This window comes from Siphateles boraxobius, unplaced genomic scaffold, assembly GCF_051911475.1.
Source record: "Siphateles boraxobius isolate OS27281-9 unplaced genomic scaffold, OSU_SipBor_1 11, whole genome shotgun sequence".
Lineage (NCBI taxonomy): Eukaryota > Metazoa > Chordata > Actinopteri > Cypriniformes > Leuciscidae > Siphateles > Siphateles boraxobius.
In genome coordinates this window covers 8,647,074-8,674,728 of record NW_027508711.1, presented here as the reverse complement: position 1 = coordinate 8,674,728, position 27,655 = coordinate 8,647,074, and the positions used below count along the sequence as shown (strand labels likewise).

Here is a 27,655-nt window from a genome sequence, read left to right as displayed (position 1 = left end):
TGAATGCCTAACTTTTGCATAAGAATCTGTGGCTTATTCATAAATAATCTTAAACACATGCATGCATGGTAGAAACAAGCTATGAAAAATGTGGAAATCTGTTTTTGCATAGCAAATTTTGTGTCATAAAGTGTCAACAAAGCCTTTAGAATTAGCATATTTTAAGGTGTAGCACATTATCACATGCTTTTTATGTTTACATATGCAAATATTTTTGAAAATATTTTTATTTTATGAAGATATAGTCTAAGACAACTGACACTTAAACATTGACACTTTAGTCCTGAATTTTGCAAGCAAACTGAAAATATGATATTTTATATTAAAATTATATAGCATTATTTTATAGTATAAAATATTATATTATTAAACATTTCACTGCAGTAAATACCAGGATTTTCATAAGTAACTTGTTAAAATAAAATACTCTATTTTCTGTTAAATCACTGCTGGCTTGGGCATTGTGACAATAGTCAGATATAAACTCACAGTTGTTGGATATAAACTCACAATTGTGAGAATTATTTTATTTGTGAGATAAAATGTAAAAATTATTGTAGTAATTTGGAAATGTGTTATTCCAAAGGAATTATTATTTTTGTTTTTTAAGTAGTTAATGTTCCTATGCTTATGGGTTATTTAAAAATAAAAATAAGTCCTGAATGACTTACAGTATGTAAATATATTAATTTGCACCAATAATGATGTTGTCACATGTTGTGTGGGACAGACTTAACAAAGAATAACATGAAGATGATAAAGAAGATAACAGGCTTTAATTCCAACAGGTACATTCAACCAGGTAAATACAACCACAACTACGAATAGACAAGACCAAACAAAGACACACAAACAGAACTGAACTTAAATAGTGAGATGATAACGAGATGATTGATAGGTGCACAGCTGAAACTAATGAGTGTCCATGACAAACTAACTAAGGAAGAACAGTACTGATTGAAAACAAGAGTCCATGTGGTGTGAGAGTGTGACAGATGTGAGGAGAGAAAAATAAATCTTGTTGTGTTGAATCAGCCATAACATCTCCAGCCTGATTGTTGTTTGAGGGACAAGTTTTCACAATTATCATTTTTATTTTTAATTCCGTGGCAGAAACAAGCTTCCATAATAAGAACAGCAATATTGACAATAAAAAAGTCAAGTAACCGTTACAGCTTGTCGCTGATTTTATTCTTGAAATTCAATAAAACTTTCACAATGCCAGTGTGATACAATTAACAAAACTAATATAAGAGAAATCAAAAAGACAGCTATGAATTAAAAAATCATCTACCTCTCAAATATTATTAACTTTGATTAGGCACTGGTGGATTTTTTAGAAATTTGCATTGAAGACAAAGCTCTGTATTTATTATGCTCATCTGAGAAATCCAGTGAGCACCTCATTTAACAAAATCCCTCCAACTAGTATAAGCAGCATGAAGAAAACCGCTAGTCCACGGCGAACAACCAGCTGTTTGGTGGTCAAAACCAGCCCAACTGTGACCTTTGTGCCAGTGTCTGTTATTCCTCCTTCTCCTTTACGGAGTCCTTCCAGGTCTGTGCTTGCATCTGCCTGGCCTTTTGCATTGTGCTGGGACTCTTCTGGCACATCTGTACAATAATTGGTCAACATAAGCGAAAGTCCATGATGAAAGAAACATGTTTTTTGTTCATCATTAAGTATCATATACCACAGACAGAAAGTACCTTCTGTGCAGCCCTTATTTTCTATAGCGTAAGATACAGCATTGGTCTCAGGGGCTTGAACACCTGCTCTGATCAAGGCCTGAAAATAAGAAGATAGATACTAAAATAATCATCTGTAATAGACTATGGATGAGGAAAAATGTCCCACCTCTTGAGTCGCCTTTTTCCAGTCCAGTTTGCAAATGAGGATTATGAAGAAAAAAGACTGTATGAAGAGACACCCAAAAAAACCAATCCAAAAACCTAACAACAGAGAGAAAAGACGTGAGGAGATTGATGGACTTGTTCAGTGAGGCACTTAAGCTTTATTAAAGTGTTTTGGTAATTTCAGCAAGGGTGTTGAGAATATTGTCATTACACCACGTGTTTGCAATTCACCTACCAACTATGCCCATTCTGAGAGCAAACATCAGTGACACTCCTATTGGTAATCCCACAAAATAATATCCCACAATGTTACATAGAGCACCTAGCAGCTGCTTTCCTGCACCTCTGACAATGCCACTTGTAATAGCCTTCAGACAGACAGAAAAAAAAAAAAAACTTAGTTTGACTATTATCAAGAGGACATTGACAGACATTCACAATGTCTGAAGTGATCTGACAGACTCACAGACATCAAGATATCACCACACACTTGTTTTTATTTCTTATCTTTTTCAGTTTATTTAAACTGTTCAAGACTATTCTGTTAAAACAAAATAAAAATAAGTTTGTTTTACTTTTCACCAAAATACTAAAAAACCTTCCCAAAATATCCTTAGATTTATGCTTTTAGCAAGAAAAAAACAATATACCAGTGGGTTAATAGATCTAGAGAATCGTCTCGGTTATGTATGTAACCCTCGTTCCCTGAGTAGGGAACAGAGACGTTACGTCGGATGACGACAAATGGGGTTTCGCTTAGAAAGCCTATCAACTTCAGGTATTACAAAACGAGCCAATGGCAAAGAAATGCCATGGGTCTGTGGATTTTGCATAGCGTATATCCGGCCTACCTCGTGGGTATAAAAGGAAGACGCTGGCAACATGCAGATATGTTTCTTCGCTGAGGAGCCAAGACTGACCTCAGGCGATCCCCGCGTTACAGCGGAAAGTGGCAGGCAGACGAAACGTCTCCGTTCCCTACTCAGGGAACGAGGGTTACATACGTAACCGAGACATTCCCTTTCGTTGTCACTCCGAGTTACGTCGGATGACGACGAATGGGGTTACCAGTCTAATCACGCCACCTTCTCGGCTGTCTTCCAGTGCCCTACGTAAATCTGAGATCCCTGTCGTGAGACTGGCATGGACAAAGGCGTCCTATTTAGCACAGGAATACCAAGCTACACTGGAGAGCATATCCCATAGCTTAGAGGAAATATGCAATTATTGACAACCCAGAGGGGGAGACTTAGAGAATACACATATGACCCGGAGGGATGCATATGGAGAACACTGGGGTGTCCAGCCGCAGGTGGAATATTTCAACCCCAGGTGTGGCAAGGTGGCTTGCCAAGGGAAAGACACATACTCAGAGAGGCTTACAGTGGAAATACAGATGTGGGGGTCGCTCAGAGGAGGGACCATGCACACGGGAGGCACCTAGCCGACGCGCAGTCAATAGACACTGGCGCTGACGTCAGGAGTGCTGGAGGAACTCAGGGCTTTCGGGGAAGCTCACCTGAGAAATATATCGCACGTATCCAGTCCGTGGACTGGAATGGCGAGCAAGCGAAGACACCTGAGCGGGTCCAGTACTAGCTGGTTGAAGCGAGTACATGAGAGGACACTGGCTCCACTCGGAGATTGTAGAATCTGGCGAATGTGTTCGGTGTCGCCCAGCCTGCAGCTCTGCAGATGTCTGTTAGCGAAGTGCCATGTGCTAGAGCCCAAGAGGACGCCACACTCCGGTGGAGTGGGCAGTCACACCAAGGGGGCACGGTCGACCTTGCTGTTGGTATGCCAAAGCAATGGCGTCCACTATCCAGGGAGACAACCTATGATTGGAGAGAGCCTTTCCCTTCAGCTTCCCACCATAACAGACAAAGAGCTGGTCTTAGGTCCTGAAACACTGTGTTCTGTCTACATAGGCGCGGAGAGCACGTACTGGACAGAGCGGTGCCAAGGCTGGGTCTGCCTCCTCCAGGGGCAGCGCTTGCAGGTTCACCACCTGGTCCCGAAAGGGAGTGGTAGGAACCTTGGGCACATATCAAGGCCGGAGTCTCAGGATCACGTGAGAGTAAGCCGGCCCAAAGTCCAGGCACGCTTCGTCAAACGGAGAATGCGTGCAGGTCCCCTACGCTCTTGATAGAGACCAGTGCAACCAGGAGCGCTGTCTCGCTGTCTCCAGAATGACCTGCTCCTCGTCCCCCTGACCTTGCGGAGGGTCTGCGCAAGAAGGGAAACACATATTTGCAGCACATATTTGCACATACAGCTTTGCGCCAGTGTATCTGTGCCGATCGTGCCCTCGGTCAGGGAATAATACAGGTTGCAATGGGTCGAGTCGTGAGAGGCAGACAGATCTATCTGTGCGTCCCTGAACTGTTCCCAAATTAGCTGAACCGACTGGGGATGGAGTTGCGAGAGCTTGTCGGCTGCACAGTTCAGGGCTCCGGGGACATAAATGGCATGAAGCGACCTTAGATGCTTCTGACTCCATATGAGGAGGTGGCGGGCGAGTTGCGACATACAGCGGGAGCGTAGACCACCTTGACGGTTGATGTACGCTACGGTGGCAGTATTGTCCGATCGGACTAGTACGTGTTGATTCTTGAGCACGGCCCAGAAGCGGCGCAGAGCAAGACATACAGCCAGCAACTCGAGGCAAATGACGTGTCATAGGCGTTGGGGTCCAGAACAGGAGTCCGCGGGAGCACGTCCATTGCACATGGCGCCCCAGCCCGTGGTAGAGGCATCTGTCGTTACAACAACATGCCGGGAAGCTTGTTCCAGGGTCACTCCGGCCCGTAGAAAACTGAGGTTTGACCACAGGGTGAAGGTCTGACGGCAGGTCGGAGTAACTGGTACTCGGAGAGTGCCATGTTGCAATGCCCACCTCAGGACTCGGTCGCAAAGCCAAAGCTGAAGCGATCTCATATGAAGGAATCCGAGCGGCGTTGCCGCGGCTGAAGATGCCATATGCCCCAGGAGCCTCTGAAAAAGTTTCAGTGGAACCGCACTCTTGCCCTCGAACTGTCTCAGGCAAGTCAGCAGTGACTGCGCGTACTCGCTCGTAAGCTGCGCCTTTTACATGGCGACCGAGTCGATTTCCATACCGAGAAAAGAGATCCTCTGCACGGGGCAAAGTTTGCTCTTCTCCCAGTTGACCCAAAGGCCCGGACGGGCTAGGTGCTGGAGCACTAGATCCCTGTGTTCACAAACCTGGTATCGAGAGTGAGCTAGGATCAGCCAGTCGTCGAGATAACTCAGGATGCGAACCCCGTGTTCCCGTAGGCGAACAAGGGCTGCCTCGACGACCTTCGTGAAGACGCGAGGAGACAGGGCTAACCCGAATGGGAGAACCACGTACTGACATGCCTGCCCCTCGAAAGCAAACCGTAGAAACGGTCCGTGTCGAGGGGGAATGGAGACGTTTCATTTCAGAATGGAGACTGAAAGTAGGCGTCCTTCAGGTCGATCGCTGCAAACCAATCCTGGGGCTGTACAAATTCAAAAATGCGTTTGGCCGTGCCAGGATTGGCCGTAACCCAACGGTTTTCTTCGGGACAATAAAGTATGGGCTGTAGAAGCCGGACCTCATTTCGGCTGGAGGGACAGCCTCGATCGCACCCTTCGCCAGCAGGGTGACAACCTCCGCTCTCACGATAGGGGCATTGCCACCGATCATAGTGGAGCGGACTTCCCTGAAGCGGGGAGGAGACCGCGCGAACTGAATCGCGTAGCCGAGCCTGATCATCTGAGCGACCCAGCGGGACAGGATGGGAAGCTCTAACCAAGCTCCCAAGAACTGTACCAGCGGGGTCATACGAATCACAGACTTCCCATCAGTGGTGCAGCGAGGCGGAATGACTGGCCCAGACGTGGACGGCATAGCGGCCCGGTGTGGGGGCACAGTCATTGACCGCGCCCTGACAGAGGAGACCAGGGAAGGACGAACATTCCACGGGGATCTGCTCTGCCAGGGGGCTGGCGACAGAGGAGGATGAGAGCGGCACAGTCCGGGGACGGTGCGCACTGTCATCCGGCTCTGGGACAGAGGAGGACGAGTGATGCACGGCCCAGGGGCAGCGCACCGTGACGTCCGACAACTCTGGATGAACATATCACTTCTTGCTTTAACCACATTAGGGTTCTGCCCACCCGGGGGTGAGCAGCGGGGAGTGGAAAACAAAGGATTCTCCCCCTGCTCTCCACCGGGGGAAGGAGTGGTCCTGCTACCATCTCCTGAGAAGTGACCATCATCCCTGAGCATCCCGTCTCAGAAGCGCCGCTTGGCCCGGCGTTTAGCGGGGGGCGGGGCAGGAGAGGGCTGTGGCGTCCCCCTGCGGCCTCCAGAGCCAGGCCGGGTGAACGGGCATATTCTCATATTCACATGAGAATATGCCTCAGTCTGCTCATGGGCGGTTGAGAGCTGTTGTACAGCCCTGAACCGCACCGCCGAAGGGCTGACCTGGGATATGAGGGTGTCAGGCAGACGGGACCGCCGGACATTCTGCACATCGGATAGGTTAAGCCACAGGCTTGCATTGTGTACATCACCTGACCCAGGGAGCGAGCGGCCACTTTTGTCGCTCGGGGAACAAGGTCAGTGGCGGCGCGCAGCTCAATGAAGAGCCCTGGGTCAGTCCTGCCCTCCTGCACGTCCATGAACACCTGGGCCAGGAAGACCAGCAGAATTGCCATGGCATGCAGTGAGGCGGCTGCCTGTCCTGGGCGCTATAGGATTTTGACACAAGTGTAGACGAAAAACTACAGGCTTCGGACGGGTGCTTAGGATCGAGCCGAGAAGAAGCACTCTGAGGAAACAGTTATTTTAGTATCACAACAGAGCATACAACCGGGGAACCCCAGTGTACCCATGGGCAGCGGCCCTGTGGAGGGGAGGAAGGGCGGAGAAGATCAACGAGGGACCGCTGGAAGACAGGGGTCTTAGAGGATTTCGAGATCTCCTGATGCACATCCGGGAAGAAAGGTATTGGAGTGGACGCCGACAGGTATCAGCGGCCACACCCAAAAACCAATCGTGCAGCAGCAAGCGCATAGGACAGGGCGGAAGGTTCCACTCTAGTCCGACACTTGCGGCAGCCCGGGAAAGCATGGCTGTCATCTCAGGATCTGACTCGACAAATGCCATATGCTCACCCGAGAGTGGCAGCACTGTCAAATCTTCACTTCCTGAAGATTCTTGCCCGCCCTGTGATGCTGCGATGGACAACAGATCCGATTTTGGAACGTCAAAGGAAACCCGCAGGGGGTCCGAAGACGGGCCCACGGGCGTCCAGTGATCGTTCACGGGTTGCGTCAATGAAGAGGGGGGCGTGGGGCACGGACGGATAGTTGGCGGCTTTGTTCCACACCAACACCCTCAGGTCAACCTGGCCACCAGCCGAAGTAGCACCTCACGTGGAGAGTGTTAGATCGGGGTGTGGATGAGGGGACTCTCTCTCTAACGAGATCATTGATTCTCGGCCGTAATGACGCGATGGTCACGTTCCCGCGGGGAGAACGTGAGTCATCCACAAACGCTGCTCTAGCGTGATCAAGCCCAAGCACGCAGAGCAGAGAATGTGCCCATCAAAATCGGAAATTAGTCAACCGCAACCAGAAATGCACGGGCGAGGCGTCTTTAAAAAGATGTGCTGCGTGCGAGCTCTTTTGTGAGAGAAAAGAAACTCTGAGAGTGTCAAAGCGCCCAGGGAGAAACACACTCACTGGCAAACCACTGCACAGATAAGCTGGCAAACCACTGCACAGATAAGCAGGAAGCACGCACTCGATCTGTGCACTCGACGGGAGATCGCCGTCACACCAACACCAGAGAATCTCGCTCGTCTGTAAGAAGCTGACAGTTCAGAGATGGCTTGTGGAGTGAAGAATTAACTTGGCTCCGAAGCGAAAACATATCTGCATGTTACCAGTGTCTTCCTTTTATACCCACGAGGTAGGGTGGAGATACGCTATGCAAATTCCGCAGACCCATGGCATTCCTTTGCCATTGGCTCGTTTTGTAATACTCGAAGTTGATAGGCTTTCTAAGCGAAACCCTATTCGTCATCATCCGACGTAACTCGGAGTGACAACGAAAGGGAACTAGAGAATTTTTCTGGAATCAAGTTAATGCAATTTTGCTTCTCAAAGTAATTGTATATTTACAAACGTTCAAATATTTGTATTGGAAAATGATCAATGATGATTTTTTTAAAATGTAAATTTTAGTTAAAAATAAAAACTCTTACCGAAATGGTATCAATTAGATGAAAAAAGCCATACATGATCATGACCTCTGATACTCTGAACACAATTTCCCTGTGTGAGAGAGAGAGAGTTCAGTACACAGATCAGATGTTAATGATTTTAAAGTTTCAACATACATGTTTACATGCACCCAATGCAATTATGATACGATTAATAGTTATATAGTTTTTTTTTTATTATTCTTTACTAGAGCTGCCATACTGCAAGTTGCAGTTTCTCTCATTCAATAAGTGAATCTTTGTAAATACCCAATCTAAAATGTTGTATTGCTTTAAAGCAAAGTAGATCTACAACCCCAAATCAGTAAAAGTTGGGACATTTTGTAAAATGCAATAAAATCAAGAATCTGTGATTTGTGATAATTGATCTGTGATAATTCTATTTAACCTTTTATTAACTGACAAAAGTACAAAGAAACGTTTTCCAATGTTTTCACTGACCAACATAATTGTATTTTGTAAATATGAACAAATTTGGATTTTGATGGCTGCAACACCCCCCAAAAAAGTTGGGACAGAGACCAAATAAAAGTGAAAAGAGAATCCAAATTAGATTATCCAACTATTTTGAAACAGTCCACAATGAGCAGGTGAATTGGTAATAGTTGAGGGTATCATGTTTGGGTGTAAAAGTGCTTCTCAGTCTTTTTAAGCAAAGATGGGTCATGGCTCATCACTTTGTGCCAAATATCATGAGAGAATTGTCAAACAAATAAAAATCCCATTTCTCAATGCAAGATTACAAAGAATGTATCCCTTTCATCATCTTCCATACATAATATTGTCACAAGATTCGGGGAATCCAGAGAAATCTCAGTCTGTGTTGGGCAAGGCAGTAGATCTCTGTTGAATGTGCGTGACCTTTGAGCCCTTAGATGGCATTGCACAAGATACCATCATGCTAATCCGTTAAATACAGCCACATGTGCTCAGGATTAATTTGGAAAACCGTTTTCACTGAACACAGTCTGACGCTGCATCAATGCCACTTGAATCTCTGTTACGCAAGGAGAAAGCTTTACATCAGTTCTATGTGGAGATGCCAGCAAGTTCTCTGGGCCTGAGCTCATCTAAGCTGGTCTAGAAGACAGTGGGAATGTCTGCTGTGGTCAGATGAGTCCATCTTTCAGCTTGTTTTTGGGAGAAAATGGACATCAAGTTCTCAGTCCCAAAGACGAAAGCAAAAGCAAACATCTGTCCTGGTATTGAGGTGCATCATTGCAAACGGTATGGGTAACTTGCATTATTGTGAAGGTACCATTGACATGGAGGCATACATTTGGATTGTACAGAGACATAAACTGCCATCAAGATGACATCTTTCCTGGGAAGCAAGACAATGCCAGGCCTCATTCTGCACTTGCTAAAACTGAGTGGTTTCTAGACACTCTGCACCATAGAAGGGATGTGCCTGCCTGTTTACTGCAGTCCAGATATGTCTCTTATGGAAAATGTATGACCCATCATGAAAAGGAGAATCAGGCAATGACGACCACAGACTGTTGAGCGGCTGTCTTGTATCAGACAAGATTGGGCAAATATTCCCCTTGCAAATCTCCAACAATTAGTATCCTCAACTCCCAAATGATTAAAAAGTGTAATTAAAAGGAAAGGTGATGTGACACAGTGGTAAACATGTCTCTGTCCCAACTTTTTTGGGGTGTGTTGCAGCCATCAAAATCACAATTTGTTCATATTTACAAAAAACAATTATGTTGGTCAGTGAAAACATTGGAAAACATTTCTTTGTACTTTTGTCAGTTAATAAAAGGTTAAATAGAATGAACAAATCACAGATTCTTGGTTTTATTGCATTTTACAAAATTTCCCAACTTTTTCTGATTTAGGGTTGTACTTTGTAGGTACTTACTCTTCCGTGGTAAATATGTATCCAATAACATCTTTGGTACTTCCAATAATGGTTGCAACCACACAAGAAACAAGTACTAGAAAAGAAAAAAAAAAACACCAGGGAAAGCAAATAACACTTAACTTTACATAATAATAAAACAGTCATAAGTAAGATTATTATAATTAATAATGCATGCAAATATTCTTAGAAGCTATTAGGCATTTTATAGCAAAGCTGTTGATGAACAGATCACATACGTCCACAGATTAAAGACACTTTGGCGGATAGCTTGGCTTGTTCCGTGTTTCCAGCTCCAAGAGCATTTCCCACCCTCACACTGGCTGCCACTGTAAATCCCAGTGGAAACTAAATGACAAAAAGAAAATAATGACTTGTACTCAAGCTAATTGATCTACTTTGACCAAAGGATTCAAATATAATTAATCACAGATGTTGTTGCTGGAGCCATTTTACGTTTAAAGGGTTAGTTCATCCAAAAATGAAAATTACCCCATGGTTTATTCACCCTAAAACCATCCTAGGTGTATATGAGATTCTTCTTTCAGAAGAATACAATCGGGGTTATATTAAAAAATGTCCTGGCTCTTCCAAACTTTATAATTGCAGTGAATGGCCGTTTCTGTTTTGAAGTCCATAAAAGTGCATCCATCCATGATAAAAGTATTCCACATGGCTCTGTGGGGTTAATAAAGGCCTTCTGAAAAAGAAGCAATGTGTTTGTGTTACAAAAATATCCATATTTAAAACTTTATCAACTAAAATAACTAGCTTCCGGCAGATGGCCTACGCAAGTCGACTTACTTGACGATGTAGAATCTAGGAGTAACGTAAGCTTTGACGTCTCTTGCAGTTCAAACAAACAGGGATGGGCAACAAACTCAGGATCCTCCGAAATTTCTCTTAAAAAATTCTCATTTTAGACATCTAATTCGTGACTGGTGTTTTTTTTTGCTCTATTGTCTGCGCTTATGCATACGTCATTACGTTGTGCGTCAGGTCAAGGGTTACTCTTTTGACGTAAATCGATGCGTACGGCTGTTTGCCGGAAGCTAAATATTTTAGTCGATAAAGTTTTAAATATGGATATCTTTCTTACACGGATGCTTTGCTTCGCTTCAGGAGGCATTTATTAACTGTGTGGGTTACTTTTATCATGGATGGATGCACTTTTATGGACTTCAAAACAGAAACGGCCATTCACTGCCATTATAAAGCTTGGAAGAGCCAGGATCATTTTTATATAACTCCGATTGTGTTTGTCTGAATGAGTAAATAATGGCACCACACAGAATGTCACAAAAAAAAATTGCATATTTTTAGTTACAATATGCGATTTGGTTCCCTATAAGTTGCTCATGTTTGACGTAATGTCGAAGTGAAGACGTAATCACTTCAGGGAGCCATATCATCTTCGAGTGTTTACAGAACGATCCAATGAACGTTGGCTTGTGTGAATCGCTTCACACGCCCTGCAGCGCGGGTATAAACAGGAAGCAGGCGCACGCACACATTGTCTTTTACTTCGGAGCCGAGCTTCCAGTTTGACTTCAGACCTACAAAACTCTAACAACATTGAAGATTCTTTCCCTCAGTGTTGGTGTGTGTTGGTGTCCTTCAGGGAACGAGGGTTACATTAGAAGCCAAGACGTTTTCACCACCCATGCAGAGATTAAAAAAAGTACTTAACGTAGAATGATAGAAATGTAACATTAGTTACACAGTTCTGTCAACAGGTTCCAATTTCAGTTTATCTTTTGTATAAATGTAATGGTAATATCTTGACCTGTTGACCAGCAAACAGCTGGTGCTGCTGGGTCTGAGAAGATCCTGAAACCAGAACAAGTGTACAGTTTTTTTTTTTTTTTTACAATTTCGACCGAATGACCTTTGTAAACCTACCATATATGCAATAGTCGACAGCTCATACACAACAGACTGGGCTCCCAGTTCGTCCTCACTGATGAGGCCTACAATGACAAAATATATGACGATGACAAATATATTCATGTCACAAGGCAAACTGAATTACATAAAAACAAAGGTAGTTTGCAAACCCGCCAGGAATCCACCAATCTCAAGTGTCCACCACTCCACACAAACCATGAGCATGCTAGGAATAGCCAAGCGAATGAAGGCGCCCCATTCCTGCAGACAGTCACGAGACCAGCCTAATGTGAGACAGAGATGGAGATCAGCAAGAAAGATCTGACGGTTTCAACATTGACTATTTATGAAGGCAGTATGTTATAAAATTAATCATGACTCATCGAAACATTTTAGTGAACTCTCCTCTACACTAAACTACTTCCTGGTCACATATTAATAAAGAAAACAGCATGCTTTGCAGCAGGACACGTTACATATTGCTACTGTGAGTGATATAATCATCTTTTAAAGGCACACTATGCAGGAATTCCGTTTTTGTCAAACAGCGACCCCTAGAGTTGCTGTGGAGTACTTGTATTTAACGTTACTGTTGTAAATACCACTCACGCAGAGCATCTCTGCACTTTATTACTTTATAATAATAAAGTAGCCTACAGCCTTTGATGGCTTATAACGTTTTTACATGATTGCAGCTAAATCACAAGTAAATAGCCTATAGCCTACTGTATAATTTCATTTGTGTTTTTTGAGTGTAATGTAAACATTTCAAAATGCCAGATGACATCAATAAAGTTACATGTACATCGCATTATTTCATAACATTGGCCGTTATGATGTCGTTAGACATGATTATTGCAATTTATCATAATAGTTTGCAAATTGTGCTCGTTTACACTATTTACAATATGTAGGGTTATTTATGTCCTGATAATTATGTGAGATATTCACAACTGTTCTCATGATAATCACAGGAATAAACTAAAACAGTGAAAGTCTGACCAAGTGGGACTCTTGTCCGGTTCCTCAAGCGGTCAGATTCTCGTTTCCTTTTCCTAGACTCTTCCGACCGCGCTTTTTCCTACGACGAGTCTGCCATCGTCTGAAATGCGCGCTAGTGTAGTGTCTTCCATAGAGGGTGCTTCATATTGTAGTTGATGTATACTGTATGGCGTCATGCTGTAAAGCAAGTCGTGATTCTCGCAAGATTTGGCGGGACGCCACATCTCAAACTAGCATTGCTGTTTTTTCCAGCCAAGGGTTCTGGTGTTGACGTAGATAGACACTCACCATCCCAGGTGGCTTCATGCAGGCCCTTCCAGCGGATGTAGACATAGAGAAACACAGCCAATGAATACTGGGAAATGGTGTTTGCAGCAGCAGATCCGCTGTTAGTAAGAAAGAATGACTCCATGGAGTCATTTGGACCTTTAATTATTTTTAAGCCTTGGGATCTTAAAAAAAAAGACAACAAACTAAACGTGTCCCAACTTGCATGCTTATGCACTTTATGCCTTTTTGTAGTATAAATAGTGCAAGTTGTGTTTTCAGACTGATCTGGATGATGCACATAACTAACTGGGGGGGGGGGGGGATCTATTTTAGAATGTTGGACACTTCATGCACTCAATTGTCACAGCTTTCCTTACATTGTCTAACAGACTCCAAAGCTGGATGACAAAAATTGCATTATAAACTTCATACACTAGATAGTAGAGTACATTGAGCATTGTATAAGTGCAAAGCGTGTAGTATGTCATTTGGGACACAACATAAGATCCCATGAAATGTGATCAACGGAATCTAGACAGGTTCTTACGCCACACCAAGATCTAGCAGATGAAGGAAGATGTAGTTTATTAAAGCGTTGAGGATGTTCCCTGCTACTCCTGTGATGACCTGAGGCCAAATAATACCCTAAACAAATATACAGTAAAAAACAGGCCCTTGTATATGCTATTTATGAACAATAAGCTCAAGCAAAATAATAATGGAGACACATTGTTTGGGTATACCTGATTTTGAAGATACCTTCCCTGCAGCTGATACATAAAGGCTGCCTGAAAAAAATTGTTTTTAAAGTTATTACATAGAATAGTTATTTTTAATGTATAGTTAAGTATAGTTACAGACAGTAAATACATTTAATCTTTAATGTCACTCACAGGCAGGGCAGGCATGAATATTTTTACATAGAGTTGTGACAGACTGTTGAGAGAGAGAGAAATAATTTTACACTCCTTTATTAACACATTCTTTTTCTTTTAGAATTCCAACTCTTTTTTTTTTAAATTATAACCCATTTACAATTTTTTACTCCAAATTAAAAACCTTTTAATTAAAAATAAAAAGAATAAAAGAAAAATTACAAAAGAAAAATTAAATGTTCTTCTTCATCAACACAAAATGTTTCCAATTCATTAAAAAACATTAAATTATTTGTTATTTTATTATAAATCCAGTGCGACCGGTGCGTTGCACAGTAGGCAACTCATCAGTAATCACGCCACCGGCCTTGTGCCGCTCTTTCACGGCCCTCGGCCTCGTCCTACTCTCCACACTGACAGACTTGATGCCTGTCAGACAGCAGATCTCCTCAGAACTTTTCCAGCTGTTACCATTTCTCAAATCCGATACGTTAGTACAACAAGCTTGTGCCATTAAAGATCTTAATCTCTTCAGACTTAATTCCTTGATTTATATCAGAAAATAGCTGAAAAGAGGTCCATGTTGTATCCAGCTTCCGGGATCTGAAAACTCTCTCTCCGCTTTAAAAATAGATTTCCATGCTTTTAAACCTGACTCATACAAAGACGAAGTACCACTCAAATCCAAATCAGTCAGCCTTATTAAAAACAACTGTTTATCATATTTAAAAATGTCTCTTCTATCTTAAATTGTTTTTCTTTTCTGTCCATTTTTTTCTTTATATGGAGAGCTAAAAAATAGGAACATTTAACATAAACTGAGGGAGGGGGGAAAAAAACAAAAGGGCAGTTTTGTGCCTGGCCCTTTAAATGCAAAAAAGCTGCTGCAGAGGGTGGGGTTTCAAGAGCTCTTGTGTGTTAGCAGAGCGATTACCTCACGCAGACACACTAAAATGACAGAAAAAGTTCTGCCTTTAATGTTAAAACGGAGTCAGACAAAGATGGAGAGACTCAAGAAGAAGTGACAACATGTAGAATGCAACAGGACGTCTCTGAATGGTTAGTTGATGAATTTATGTAGCTGATGTGGAGTTAACCATCTTCAATTAGCATATTCTGTCATGTTAATCTATAAATCGCTCGTATAGGAACTGTTGTGAGATGCACACGGAGTGACATTCTATTACATGTTCAAAGAAGGATGCGAAAGTTTGAGCTGACTCACAAATACACTCTTATCCCATACAAAAATGTAATATATGGCAATATATGTACTTATATTTTAAATAGCATGACATATATCTATACATATATTTGACTTATCTGAGAACACAATATATGCCTGCAACATTATGAACATTTATGTGTCCAAAGATGTGAAGAAAATATTTGAGTTCATCCATATATGATACCATATATTTGCATATATTACAGTATAGTATTGGTTTCTCACATATATGGACAACATTAAGTATAAATATGTGACATACATATTTGTTTCCCACACATTTAATAAATGTATGTAAACATACATGCATGTGATACTGATGCATTGAAATAAGTACATATATGCAGACATACATATATGCGTCTGACATATATTTAACATTTATGTGCATATACGGGAAAATATATGCCACTGACATGAAAATGGCCATTTTTGCTATATTTTGAAATATATGTTTCATATATGTCTATGTGTTTTATATATATGAATTTTGCATATATTCTCATATAGGCAGCAGACATACATGGGCACTGACATTATATATGTAATTTACTTATATTGACATATATTACATTTCTGTATGGGATACAACAACTTTTCCTCTTCTCAACATGGACTGCGTATCCCAGGGGCGGGGTTTATGTACATTTTAGGGTTGCTGATGTCACTAAACCCAGGAGGAATAGTTTCGTGTAGTCCCTACCAGCCGTTTTTGTAGTCCTTTTCTTTAAAAGCAAATATCTCCCTTTGCTTTGAACTTTGAGCGTTATAACTTTGCAGATGTTGTTTATGCTCAAACAGCAACATTTCACACTAGCTAAAGGTAGAAAAGTGAAATCATACTTTACCATCCCTTTAATATTAAAATTTTTCAACTTCAACACTTCTCCAACTATGTTTTTCAACTACTGTAGGAATACTTTCTTCACTCTCTTTTACAGCCTCACCATTTACATTTTCACTTTTTTCCGTATTAAGTTGATCTTTTCTTACTTCAATAGTTATTCTGATATTGGTAAAACAACTTCAGTTACATTTGTGTTTTCATTTCTTTCAATCTGCTTTTTGTGTGGACACTCATTTTTCTTATGTCCAATATCTCCAAGCTGATACATTTTAGGCTGCCAGTATTTGCATAAATCATATAGGACTTCCTTTCATGCTGAACGCGAAGAGCTATCAAAAGACGGCGATTTTAAAAACAAACACTTGACGTTTAAATGAAAGCACTTGCTTTAATGCTTGATTTTTACATCCTGCTGGAATCTTTTTATTCCGCTAGCAAGTTTTCCAAACCTGAATAATTCTCATTCAATTTCACAGATAGGCATGAACAGTGGCACATTATAAATTGTAACTTTTGTTGAAAGCGAAACCAGCTTTGAAATAACACCACTTACCCACACTCCACTCTCTATCAACAGACCAACCAGACTCTGCTCCTTCAAGATCACGACGGCCTTGATCATTCGCGAGGCAGAAACTATATTTTCAAATTCAATTTGTTCACCTGCCGCAACAAGTTCATCCTCCACAGATGCATCGGCAAAAGGCATGCAGCTGACTCCATGACAGAGTGAAAGGCAAGGCAAGGCAAGTTTATTTATATAGCACATTTCATCCACAGTGGTAATACAAAGTGATTTACATAGAAGAAATTAAAATAATCAAAATAAATCAGAATAATTAAAACAGTTTTGAATAAAAATAAAATACAGTACAAACAGTCGGACGAACAGTGGCACAGTGCTCATTCAGTAAATGCACAGCTAAACAGATGTGTTTTGAGTTTGGATTTGAATGTGACTTCTGTAGGAGCACATATAATCTCTTCTGGAAGCTGGTTCCAGCTGCGGCTGGCATAGTAGCTAAAGGCGGACTCGCCATGCTTAGAGTGAATATTTGGTATTTCAAGCTGATGTGATCCTAATGATCGGAGTGATCTGTTGGGTTTATATTCAGTGAGCATATCTGCAATGTATTGAGGTCCTAGGCCATTTAGTGATTTGTATACCACTAATAATACTTTAAAATCAATCCTATATGTAACTGGCAGCCAGTGTAAAGATCTGAGGACTGGTGTGATATGTTCATATTTTCTGGTTCTGCTCAGAATCCTAGCAGCAGCGTTCTGTATGAGCTGCAACTGTCTTATGGTCTTTTTGGGAAGGCCAGTGAGGAGTCCATTACAATAATCCACCCTGCTGGTGATGAAAGCATGCACAAGTTTCTCTAAGTCTTGACTGGAAACAAAGCATCTAATTCTTGCAATATTTTTCAGGTGATAGTATGCTGATTTAGTTATTGCTTTGACATGACTACTGAAACTAAGGTCTGACTCTAGAGACACACCAAGATTCCTGACTTGATTTTTAGTTGTTTGACCCCTAGAGTTAAGGTATGCATTCACCTTGAGAACTTCATCTTTGTTTCCAAATGCAATGACTTCAGGTTTGTCTTTGTTTAACTGAAGAAAGGTTTGGCACATCCAACTGTTAACTTCATCAATGCATTGGCACAGGGAGTCAATGGGGCTGTAGTCGTTAGGCGATAGGGCTAAGCAGAGCTGTGCGTCGTCTGCATAGCTATGGTAAGCGATTTGGTTCTTTCTCATTATTTGGCTCATTGGGAGCATGTACAGGTTGAATAGGAGTGGCGCAATAATTGAGCCTTGAGGGACTCCGCATGTCATGGACGTCCATTCAGACTTATGGTCACCTATACTCACATAATAACCTTTCCCTCCTAAGTATGACCTGAACCATTTTAGGACTATTAGTAAGGAGGTTAAGCCCAAAAAATAGGCCTTTGACTTCAAGTCATGATGCAAAGGTCGGTGAAGAGTCTGTGAGCCCAGTAAAAACACGGCATATGTGTGACAAGTCCACCACACTCGCTTTACCCAGACCCTCAACATCATCATGTGAACCATTCGATAAACCGTGTCTCTTCTGTGGTGAAGTGGGCAAACAAAAGGAACTGAGGAGGGCTGCCACCCTTGACTTGGATAGAAAAGTGAAAGAATGTGCTCAGGTGGTGGGTGACAGGCTGAACTAGCTGCTGGTGACATGGTTGTCACGCCTCGCTGTGGCCGAGGACACCCACCACTCCGGAGGTGCTACACCAAGTACACCAACGAGGCCAGACAACAACGTGAGATAAAAAACTTGATTCTTTTTATTAAATATAAAAAGTTTAAGAAAATGTCACTGGCGCAGGACTCCTCATAGGAGACGCTCGTTGAGACAGGTCAAAGGACTCTTCAATGGAGGAAGACTCAGGCCAGCCGGCAGTTGGTCATCTCCTTGTACAGAACAGCAGCGTGGAGGAACGAAGGCGTTAACTTTCAGGCAAGTAACGGCAGACAGTGGACTTTCTCTTTCCACAGGACAGCAATGGCAGAATGCAGCGTCGGATGACAGGATCTCTCACAGAACAGCAATGGTGAGTACAGAAACCAGCAGTTAACAACTGAGTCGTCTCTTACCACAGTGCAGCAATAGCAGAATGCAGATCTTCACAACAACACACAGAGCTAAACTTCTCCTTCCTTTACCACAGCGGCGTGAACTGGGACACCTGTACAAATCTTTGCCCCCAACAGTTCAAATTATTTCCTGACGCACCGTCGGGCTAGACGATCCCCGACAAAGATTTCAGACTGATGGTAGTGTTTAATTTTCCCATACTCATGCATCCATCAAACCACTGTAAACCTCCCCACGTCTTCACTTCAATCTTCAGACACTGCAATGACACACCGCTTCACAGTGAAAAGGTATACCTTCACTCTACCTCGTCGGGGCCGGCAAATCCACCGTTGTGATCTTCAAAAGGGGGACGTCAGGTTCGACGAATGATCCGAGGATTCGGGGCTCACTCGTTTCTCTCACGATAACGACCTGTATATCCAACAATGCTTTCACTCATTCTGTTCTCGATCTTAATCATACCCCGCACCTCAGCCGCACTTTATCCTTCCCGTCTCTGCTTCGGTTACTGCCCCACCGCTTTTGCCTCTCTTGCTCTCGTGCCTCACACTTTTATCGCGACCGCTCTGCCCTTTTGATCGCGACCGCTCTGCTCTTTGATCGCGACCACTCCACCCTTTGGCAGTGGCCGCTCCACTTCCCGCTTGCTTCCCTCCCGCTTTCTTGCCTCTCTTCCACTTCAAACCGCCGCTTTTAAATCCCCCGTTGGAGACACGCGCTCCAATGGCTGCTTGATTAGCCGCTGCAGCTGCCGCTTGTCAACACGGTCGGCCATGACAGGCCGCCGGAACCGGCCTGGTGTCGCACCGGAAGTCTCCCCCAGGGCAACTCGTTCCGCTCCCAAAGTTCCTTCTATGTCACCCGGTGACATGGTTGCTATTAATGCTGTTTATCATCGTGCATGCCTGACTAGGCTCTATAGAAAAGCAGAAGCTGTTGGATGTGACTCAACTGAAAGTAAGTATAGTATGGGAGACATCTAGTATGGGAGACAAGTATATAGTCAGAAAAGGGTATTCAGCCTTTGGAGTCTCTACTGTACAATAGTCTGTTAAAGGGATACTTCACCCAAAAATGAAAATTCTGTCAGTATTTACTCACCCTCATGTTCTTCCAACCCCGTAAGACCTTCGTTCATCTTCGGAACACGAATTAAGATATTTTTTTATTAAATCTGAGAGCTGGATCACTCCTCCATAGGCTTCTTAAGGGATTGACACTTGTTCCCCGAATAGTTATTAAATACATTGTTAAAATAGTCCAAGTGACTACAGTGGCTCAATCCTAAGTTTATCAAACAGCGAGAATACTTTTTGTGCGCAAAACCCCCCAAAAATAACGACTTTATTTCAACTATTCATTTCCTTCTCTGTGGGCCTCAAGTCATTTCGCTAGTGTAATAGCGTAAGCTTCTGTGTTGTACATCACACGCATCACACACATGACCAGCGTCGGCCAATAGTGAGCTTACATGTGACGTTGCTCTACGCAATCACACTACGTTAACTGACTAGAGGGCCACAAAGAAGGAAATGAATAGTTGAAATAAAGTCATTACTTTTGTTTGTTTTTGTGCACAAAAAGTATTCTTGTCGCTTGATAAACTTGAGATTGAGCCACTGTACTACTGTAACTTTTTTAACAATGTCTTTAATAACTTTTCAGGGCTGGCAAGTGTCAATCCCTTAGAAGCCTATGGAGCAGTGATCCAGCTCTCAGATTTAATCAAAAATATCTTAATTCGTGTTCCGAAGATGAACGAAGGTCTTACGGGGTTGGAACAACATGAGGGTGAGTAAATACTGAATTTTCATTTTTGGGTGAACTATCCCTTTAATAATTGTCTCTCTTCATTTGTAAGAGCAGACTGACACTTTGCAATCAGTTGAGCAACTATACGAGTTGAAAAAAATTCCCAAATGAGATGCTGTTTGCTCAATGTTCATGAAATTAGGTCCAGCCACATTTAGCAGTCTTCCGCTGCTATACAAACTTTTGTTTTTAAAAATAACAAAAACTACGACTTTATTCAGCATTGTATTGTCTTCCGGTTCTGTTGGGGATCCGCGTTCACGAGTCCGCAGTGACGCTGATGACGTGTATCATGTACTTTCCTTTACATGTTTTGTTCAAGAGTCCCCTCTTCTATGAAATTAATCCCACCCCCTTGAAATGTATATAAACTGCAATGTAAAGTTCCCTTAGATTAGACTTGGGTAAGATTTTGGATGCAGCAGACTACAGCAAATAAACAATCCTGCTTAAAAGATACAATCCCAACGTCTCCTGGTCTTCGCTTCTGAGTCTCCTACACTTAAGAAGAAAAAAGTTTACAACAGATGGTGCCGTGACCCGATAGAGCTACTCACCAGAATCCAGATTGAATCAACAAAAGATCTCAACGAAGAATGAACTTTCTGACTGAGTTCCAGACGGAATCTTGAAAACCTCAAGCTCAACAAAGATCTCAACAAAGAATGAACTTTCTGACTGAGTTCCAGAACTGAATCTCAACTGGACCTCTACAAAGCTGACTGAGTTTTCCAGACTGAATCTTTTCATTCAAACAACGATTCGGTGAGTTTCACTCTATTCAAAGAACCAGACCAGTACGAATTGTGTGCCTCTTTGCCGTTAGAGAAAGAGTTATCAGACAGCTGTAGTGTTTGATTACCTAAAGTTATCCTTTAAAAGTTGTGTTTTAAAGATGAAAATATATCCTCTGTTCAGGCAGGGAAGTTTTTAACATCATATGTTAAAAATATATCCTCTGTGTCAGGCAGGGAAGATTAGTATTATTTTGCTAATTATTTGTTTTGTTGTTTGTTACCTTGTGGTGTTACCCTCTAAAATATTTATTTTAGAGAAGAATGTTTGATCCTTTGTTCAGGCAGGGAAGTTTTTAACATCACGCGTTAAAAAGATATCCTCTTTTTGTCAGGCAGGGAAGATTAGTATCATTTGCTAATTATTTTTTATTTTTTTATTATTTTGTGTTGTTACCCTCTAAAAAATTATTTTAGAGAAGAAAAGTTTGATCCTCTGTTTCATGCAGGGAAGAGTTAGCATTACATGCTAGTAATTTTGTTTTATCCTCTAAAAGTTAGGAAGGTGAAAGATCCTTTCCGTTTCTTTCAGGGAAGATTAGCATAACGTGCTAATATTTTGTGTTTCATCCTCTGTTTCAGGCAGGGAAGTTAAATGTGATGTGTTGGTAACAAGGAAGGTTTATCAACAGTTTGATCTGTGACATAAGTGTAGACTCTTTTGATCAGAGAAGTTTTAGTGTTTTTGATTGTGTGATAAAGAAATCCACAAAATGGTTAGAACGAATGCTAGGCTGGTTCCAAAAACTGAAAAATTTGGTCTTGCGACTCCTTTGTGGTCAGATAGTGAATTTAAAACACTGTTAGGAGAACAAATGAACCTAATAGTCACTGAGAAAGTTAGAAAAGAACTAACGCAGAAATATGAGATTCTAGACAAAACTTGGTCGGTAGATGAGTGTAAAAAAGTACTAGGAGCAAGTATTCGCAAGAACAATGTGAAAGGCATAATATGTTGCCATAGAGAATTTGGTTTAGCACTAGCTACAGAACAGTCTAAACACAACTCAGAGCTAGAGAAACAGATCAATGAAATTCCGGGCTAACGTTTCCTCTTTAACCAAGAAATTGAACCGCAACAAAGATGCAGAAAAAACATGATAACATTTACCCTGATTTACGAACGTTCTTTGAAACAGATGTAGCCGTCCAATCAGTCACTGATAAGCCTGTAAATTCAGTTTATGTGTGTGGAGCTAGAAAAAGATCACAGGGAATTGAGGAAAATGAAAGTGTTTCTACCCACCCTTCTGTAGTCCGAATACAAACTGTCGCAAAAGCCCTTGGACCTAAGGATATAGAACGACTCTCTGAGAGTTTACCCTCACCACGTAAACAGTTTTCTGAATTTAGAAGGGCATTGATCAGCAAAATTCGTCTATATGACATGTCGTTAACAGAAGTCACACAGTTAATGTCACAAATTTTAACTGATTCTGAATTCAACAGTTTTGAATCTGCAGTGACTTCTGAACTACAACATGCCAGTAGAGGCGATATGAGAGAAGGTGTTTTGAAAATCCTAAAGACTATCTTAGGACCCAAAATAGACTGGTCTAGAGTTACTAGCTGTGTACAAAAGAAAGAAGAAACGGTAAATGAATATACTGAACGGTTTTGTCAGTCAGCCATAACTTACAGTGGAATAGTGGATGATTCTGAAAGTGTGCTCGATGACAAAGGACCACTAATTTGTATCTGGTCAGATGGCCTTGTAGCCGAATACAGAAGAGCTTTGCCATTCCTAGATCTAACTTGGTCTAACAGAACTCTCAGAAGTAACGTTGACAGGTTAGCTGCATGGGAAAGAGATGATGATGTTAAAACCAAAGTGAGAGTAGCAGCAGCAGCTACATTTAGTACAGCAAAACAAGAAAACAGGTGGTCTAAAAACAGAAGACAGCTGCCACTATTGTGGAAGATTAGGACATTGGGAGAAAGAGTGTAGGAAGAAATTGCAAGATACAAAAAGAAATGCTATGCATAATTCTGCTCCTTCTCAGCCTGCTTACAACCCGGAAGCAGTTCCGCAAGTGTCCACTGAAACTTTAGGACAGCTTGTTCAGGCTCTTTTAAGAGCACAAAAAGACCAGGAAAAAAACTAATTGTCGGGGCTGTGAGTAGCTACCTTACCCCTGTAATACATCATAATGACACAAGAATTTTTGTGAAAGGTAGCATACAAGAGAAAGAAATTCATTTTTTCCTTGATACAGGAGCAGAAATTACCATAATTCCTACAAAATTGGCTAAAGGTTTAGACATTCCGTACAAGAAAACCAAATTTTCTTTAACTGGCGTAATAGGTGAAGATTCTGATTTGTATGAAACCCCGCCCATAGATGCACAATTTGGCCCAAAAACTCTGACTACAAAATTATTATGTGCTCCATTAAATACAGGTGCAATTTTAGGCATGGATCTCCTGAGACAAATACATCTAACTTTAGACGTGTCCTCAGAATCTGCTAGCATTAAAATTTCCATAGCACAAGTTTCTACCAATAATGTGATCCCTCCTGAGTATGCTTTCTTACAGAATCATCCAATTTGGGCTAAAGACAAGGATGATTGTGGTTTGTTGACAGGTGTAGAACCAATTAAATTGACGGGGACTCCACCCCCGGTCACCAAACAATATCAATAAGGAAGCTATACAGGGGATCAAACCTATTGTAGAAAAGTTGCTGATGCAGGGAGTGCTAGTTAAAACCAATAGTCCCTGTAACTCGCCCATATGGCCCATCAAGAAATCCAATGGGACATGGAGACGTACAATAGACTACAGAGTAGCCAATAAAAATATTGATAAAATCACCCCTCTAGTGGCAGATCCTTCCACAATTTGTAATGGCATACCATTAGAGAGTAAGATTTTTTCAGTAATTGATATGTGTAATGGATTCTTTTCTGTACCGTTGCACTCTGACAGCCAGCCATGGTTAGCTTTCACAGTTGACTATGAGCAATACCAGTGGACACGTTTACCACAGGGATTTCAAAACTCCCCAACCATATACCATCAGGCTGTCAGACGTGATTTGTGTGACCCAGAATGTCCGGTAAAACAGTCCACTATGATCCAATATGTCGATGATATTTTGATTGCCTCAACAGATCACTCGGTACATCAAACTGAATTGGCATCATTGTTGGACTATTTGCATAAGAAAGGACACAAATGCAGCTTTCACAAAGCTCAAATTGCTAAAAAGCAAGTCACATTTCTGGGTCAAACAATTGGTGCAGGAAATAGATCCATTACACAGGATCCAGCGGCTTCAGTCAAAGCCATACCTCCGCCTACTACCATTAAAACACTCCGATCATTTTTAGGAACAGCAGGTTACTGTAGACCTTGGATTGAAGACTATGCCTCAATTGCACAGCCGCTCTATGACTTGTTGAAAGGCCATGGTAAAGATTCTGATACTGTTTGTATGGAAGAATGTCACCTCAAAGCGTTCAATGATTTGAAGAGAGCACTATGTCAAGCACCAGCATTAGGAATTGCCCAAACTGATAGACCATTTGTGCTTTATGTCCATGAACATTTAAGCTTCATGACTGCATGTCTAATGCAAGATCATGGGGGCAGTTTACGCCCAATTCATTACTATTCTGGTAAACTTGACATAGTAGCTCAAGGTATGGGCCCATGCCTCAGAGCAGTACAGGCAGTGCATCTAGCGCTTCAGGCTTCATCAGGAATGGTGTTAGGACAGTCTGTAAACGTAAGATGTCCGCACGCAGTGTCCGCATTAATGAATCAAGCAAAAGTCACTTCTGTCACTTCCTCTCGCTGGGGAAATTGGTTAGCAACTCTCACAGCCCCGAATATTGTCTTACAGCGCGCACCTGTCACGAACCCATCCTCATGTATGATGTCTGCAATGACTGAGAATTTGTTAGAGGATGAAGGATAAATGACTCACGATTGTGTTACGCTTACATATACACCTACGAGTGTAGTCAAAGAAACTCCCATAGCGAATTCAGAATTTGAGTTGTTTGTTGATGGGTCAGCTCAAGTAATTGAAGGTAACAGACGAGCAGGTTATGCAGTAACGTCCACCACGGAAGTGTTAGCTTCAGGACGTCTTCCAGATCATTTTTCAGCTCAAGCTGCAGAACTAGTAGCCCTAACAAGAGCATGCACGCTAGCTTCAGGATCAGTTGCTAATATCTACACAGATTCCAGATATGCTTTTGGGATAATTCATGATTTTGGTGTCATTTGGCAAACCAGACAGTTTCTAACTTCTGCTGGATCCCCCATTAAGCATGCTGAATTAGTGAAAGATCTAATGTTCCCTTTCAGTCGATAACGTCGGACGTAGTCGACGTCGACTGAATTGGGATCACGCTAGGGAGCCTATCATCTTCGATTACTATTGAATGAGCCAATGGAATTTGGCGTGCGTGATTTGCATCACACACTTCGCCCCCGCGGCGCGGGTATAAATACGGAAGTGGATGCACGCACTAGTTGCCTTTCGCTTCGGAGCCGTTCGTCTTTGATGTCTCTGAAGAGTGCTGTTGTGTTCAACGAGCGAGTGTGTCGGTGTTCTTACGGGAAGACCTCTCCAGTGTTGGTGTTCTACAGCGTGGGCAGCGGTGATCGCGAGCTTCTCAGCTCTCAACTGCTGTTTTAACAGCATCAAATTTCTATTGTTTGTTTGTGTGTTGACGGTTGGTTAGAGGGCGAGAAGTGAGTGCTTCACTGTTAGTTGAAAGACTATTCAGTGTTTGCCGCGGTCATTCCCTGTGTGCTCCGGCACTGGGGACGGTCCCATTTCCTAAAAGAGCAACACGGGTGTGAGTGCGTCTTTTTCAAGATGCCATTCCATCCGTGCGTTTCTGGGTGCGGTCTGGCACTATCCCCCTCTGACGGTCACGAAAGTTGTGTCGCATGTTTGGGCTTACAGCTTGCTGAGGCAGCTTTCGTGGATGAGTCATGTTCTCACTGCGGGAACATGACCATCTCGGTGTTGAGATCTAGACTCGCCTTCGTCAAAAGCGTTGGTGCAGTCCCCACCTCTGGGCCCCGCCCTTGTTCTTCCTCTGGGTTACCTTCCCAGAGGAGGACTGGGGCGCCGTCCAAGCTGGGTGATCTGAGGATCACAGTGAGGGGTAATCCGCCCGGCCAGGCCCCGTGGGTCCCTCACTCCTCTTTCACACCGCAACCGGTGGAGCTCCCCATTGGTCCCGCTGGTCCCTCTGTAATGGACAGGGCAGCCGTGTCATTTGGGGCCCCTCCAGGGGACACGATGTCAATCGCAGCATCGGAGGGGGAGCTGAACTCTGGAGATGATGACTCGGCTGCACTGCCTCCCTCCGGGAGACCAGTGTTGCCCGAGCCAGATCCAGAGATGTCAGCTATGCTGAAAAAGGCCGCCGAGGCGGTAGGGCTCGTGTGGAACCCTCCACCGTGTCCCGAGCCGTCTCGATTGGATGATTGGTATATCGGGGCGGGCCGTACTGGTTCTCAGTCCGCCGCCCCGGTTCCTTTCTTTCCTGAAGTGCATGAGGAGCTGACGAGGGCATGGATGGCACCTTTCTCTGCCAGAAACCGCCTGAGTAGCTCCTCCCCCCTCACTACCCTTGATGGGGGAGCGGTGAAGGGTTACGAGGCTATCCCTCCGGTGGAGCGGGCCGTTGCGATGCAGTTATGCCCAACGGCGGCCGCTTCCTGGAGGGGTGATCCTCGTCACCCCTCTAAAGCCTGTAAGTTCTCGTCCGCTCTTACGGGCAAGGCTTACAAGGCTTGTGGGCAAGCCGCTTCCTCCTTGCATGCCATGGCGTTGCTCAAGGTCCACCAGGCCCAGGCACTCATGAACATGCACGAGGGTAGTTCGGACCGTGAGCTCATGGGTGAGCTCCGCACTGCAACTGACATCGCCCTCCGGGCGGCGAAGGTTGCAGCTCGCGCGGTCGGCTCGGCGATGTCCACACTGGTGGTCCAGGAGCGCCATCTCTGGCTCAACCTGGCCGATATGAGAGAAGCGGACAAGGTTCGGTTCCTGGACTCTCCCATTTCCCAGGTTGGGTTATTCGGCGACGCTGTGGAGAACTTTGCCCAACAGTTCTCTACAGCTCAGAAACAGACGGAGGCCATCCGGCACATCCTGCGTCGGAGGGACGCTGCTGCCTACACCCGCCCACCGAGGTCAGATCCTCCGCCTGCTCGTCGCCGAGGGCGTCCGCCCGCAGCCGCCTCAGCTCCCGCCGGACCATCGCAGCAGCCTTCACCCAGGTTCCGGCGTGGAGCCGGCTGCGGAAGGGGCGCCCAGC

The 27,655-nt window shown here is 43.3% G+C and overlaps 1 protein-coding gene across 6 annotated transcripts in view; it reads right to left on the bottom strand.

Annotated features, from left to right (window-relative positions):
- Positions 1-27,655, bottom strand: part of LOC143701758 (multidrug and toxin extrusion protein 1-like) — a 115,842-nt gene that overhangs the window by 6,329 nt on the left and 81,858 nt on the right. For 2 of the 6 annotated variants that reach the window (XM_077195333.1, XM_077195350.1), the window contains exons 5-17: positions 14,055-14,097; positions 13,905-13,949; positions 13,709-13,806; positions 13,180-13,277; positions 12,060-12,173; positions 11,905-11,972; positions 10,242-10,350; positions 10,003-10,078; positions 8,115-8,184; positions 2,093-2,225; positions 1,859-1,953; positions 1,711-1,789; positions 1,170-1,614 (exon numbers count right to left, since the gene is read on the bottom strand). In XM_077195333.1, coding sequence (XP_077051448.1) covers positions 1,379-1,614; positions 1,711-1,789; positions 1,859-1,953; positions 2,093-2,225; positions 8,115-8,184; positions 10,003-10,078; positions 10,242-10,350; positions 11,905-11,972; positions 12,060-12,173; positions 13,180-13,277; positions 13,709-13,806; positions 13,905-13,949; positions 14,055-14,097 — 1,264 coding nt within the window. In that variant the 3' untranslated portion in view covers positions 1,170-1,378. Of the gene's footprint in view, positions 1-1,169; positions 1,615-1,710; positions 1,790-1,858; positions 1,954-2,092; positions 2,226-8,114; positions 8,185-10,002; positions 10,079-10,241; positions 10,351-11,904; positions 11,973-12,059; positions 12,174-13,179; positions 13,278-13,708; positions 13,807-13,904; positions 13,950-14,054; positions 14,098-27,655 lie in introns of those variants that run through there. The other 4 variants (XM_077195358.1, XM_077195367.1, XM_077195376.1 and 1 more) reach the window with 4 other exon arrangements.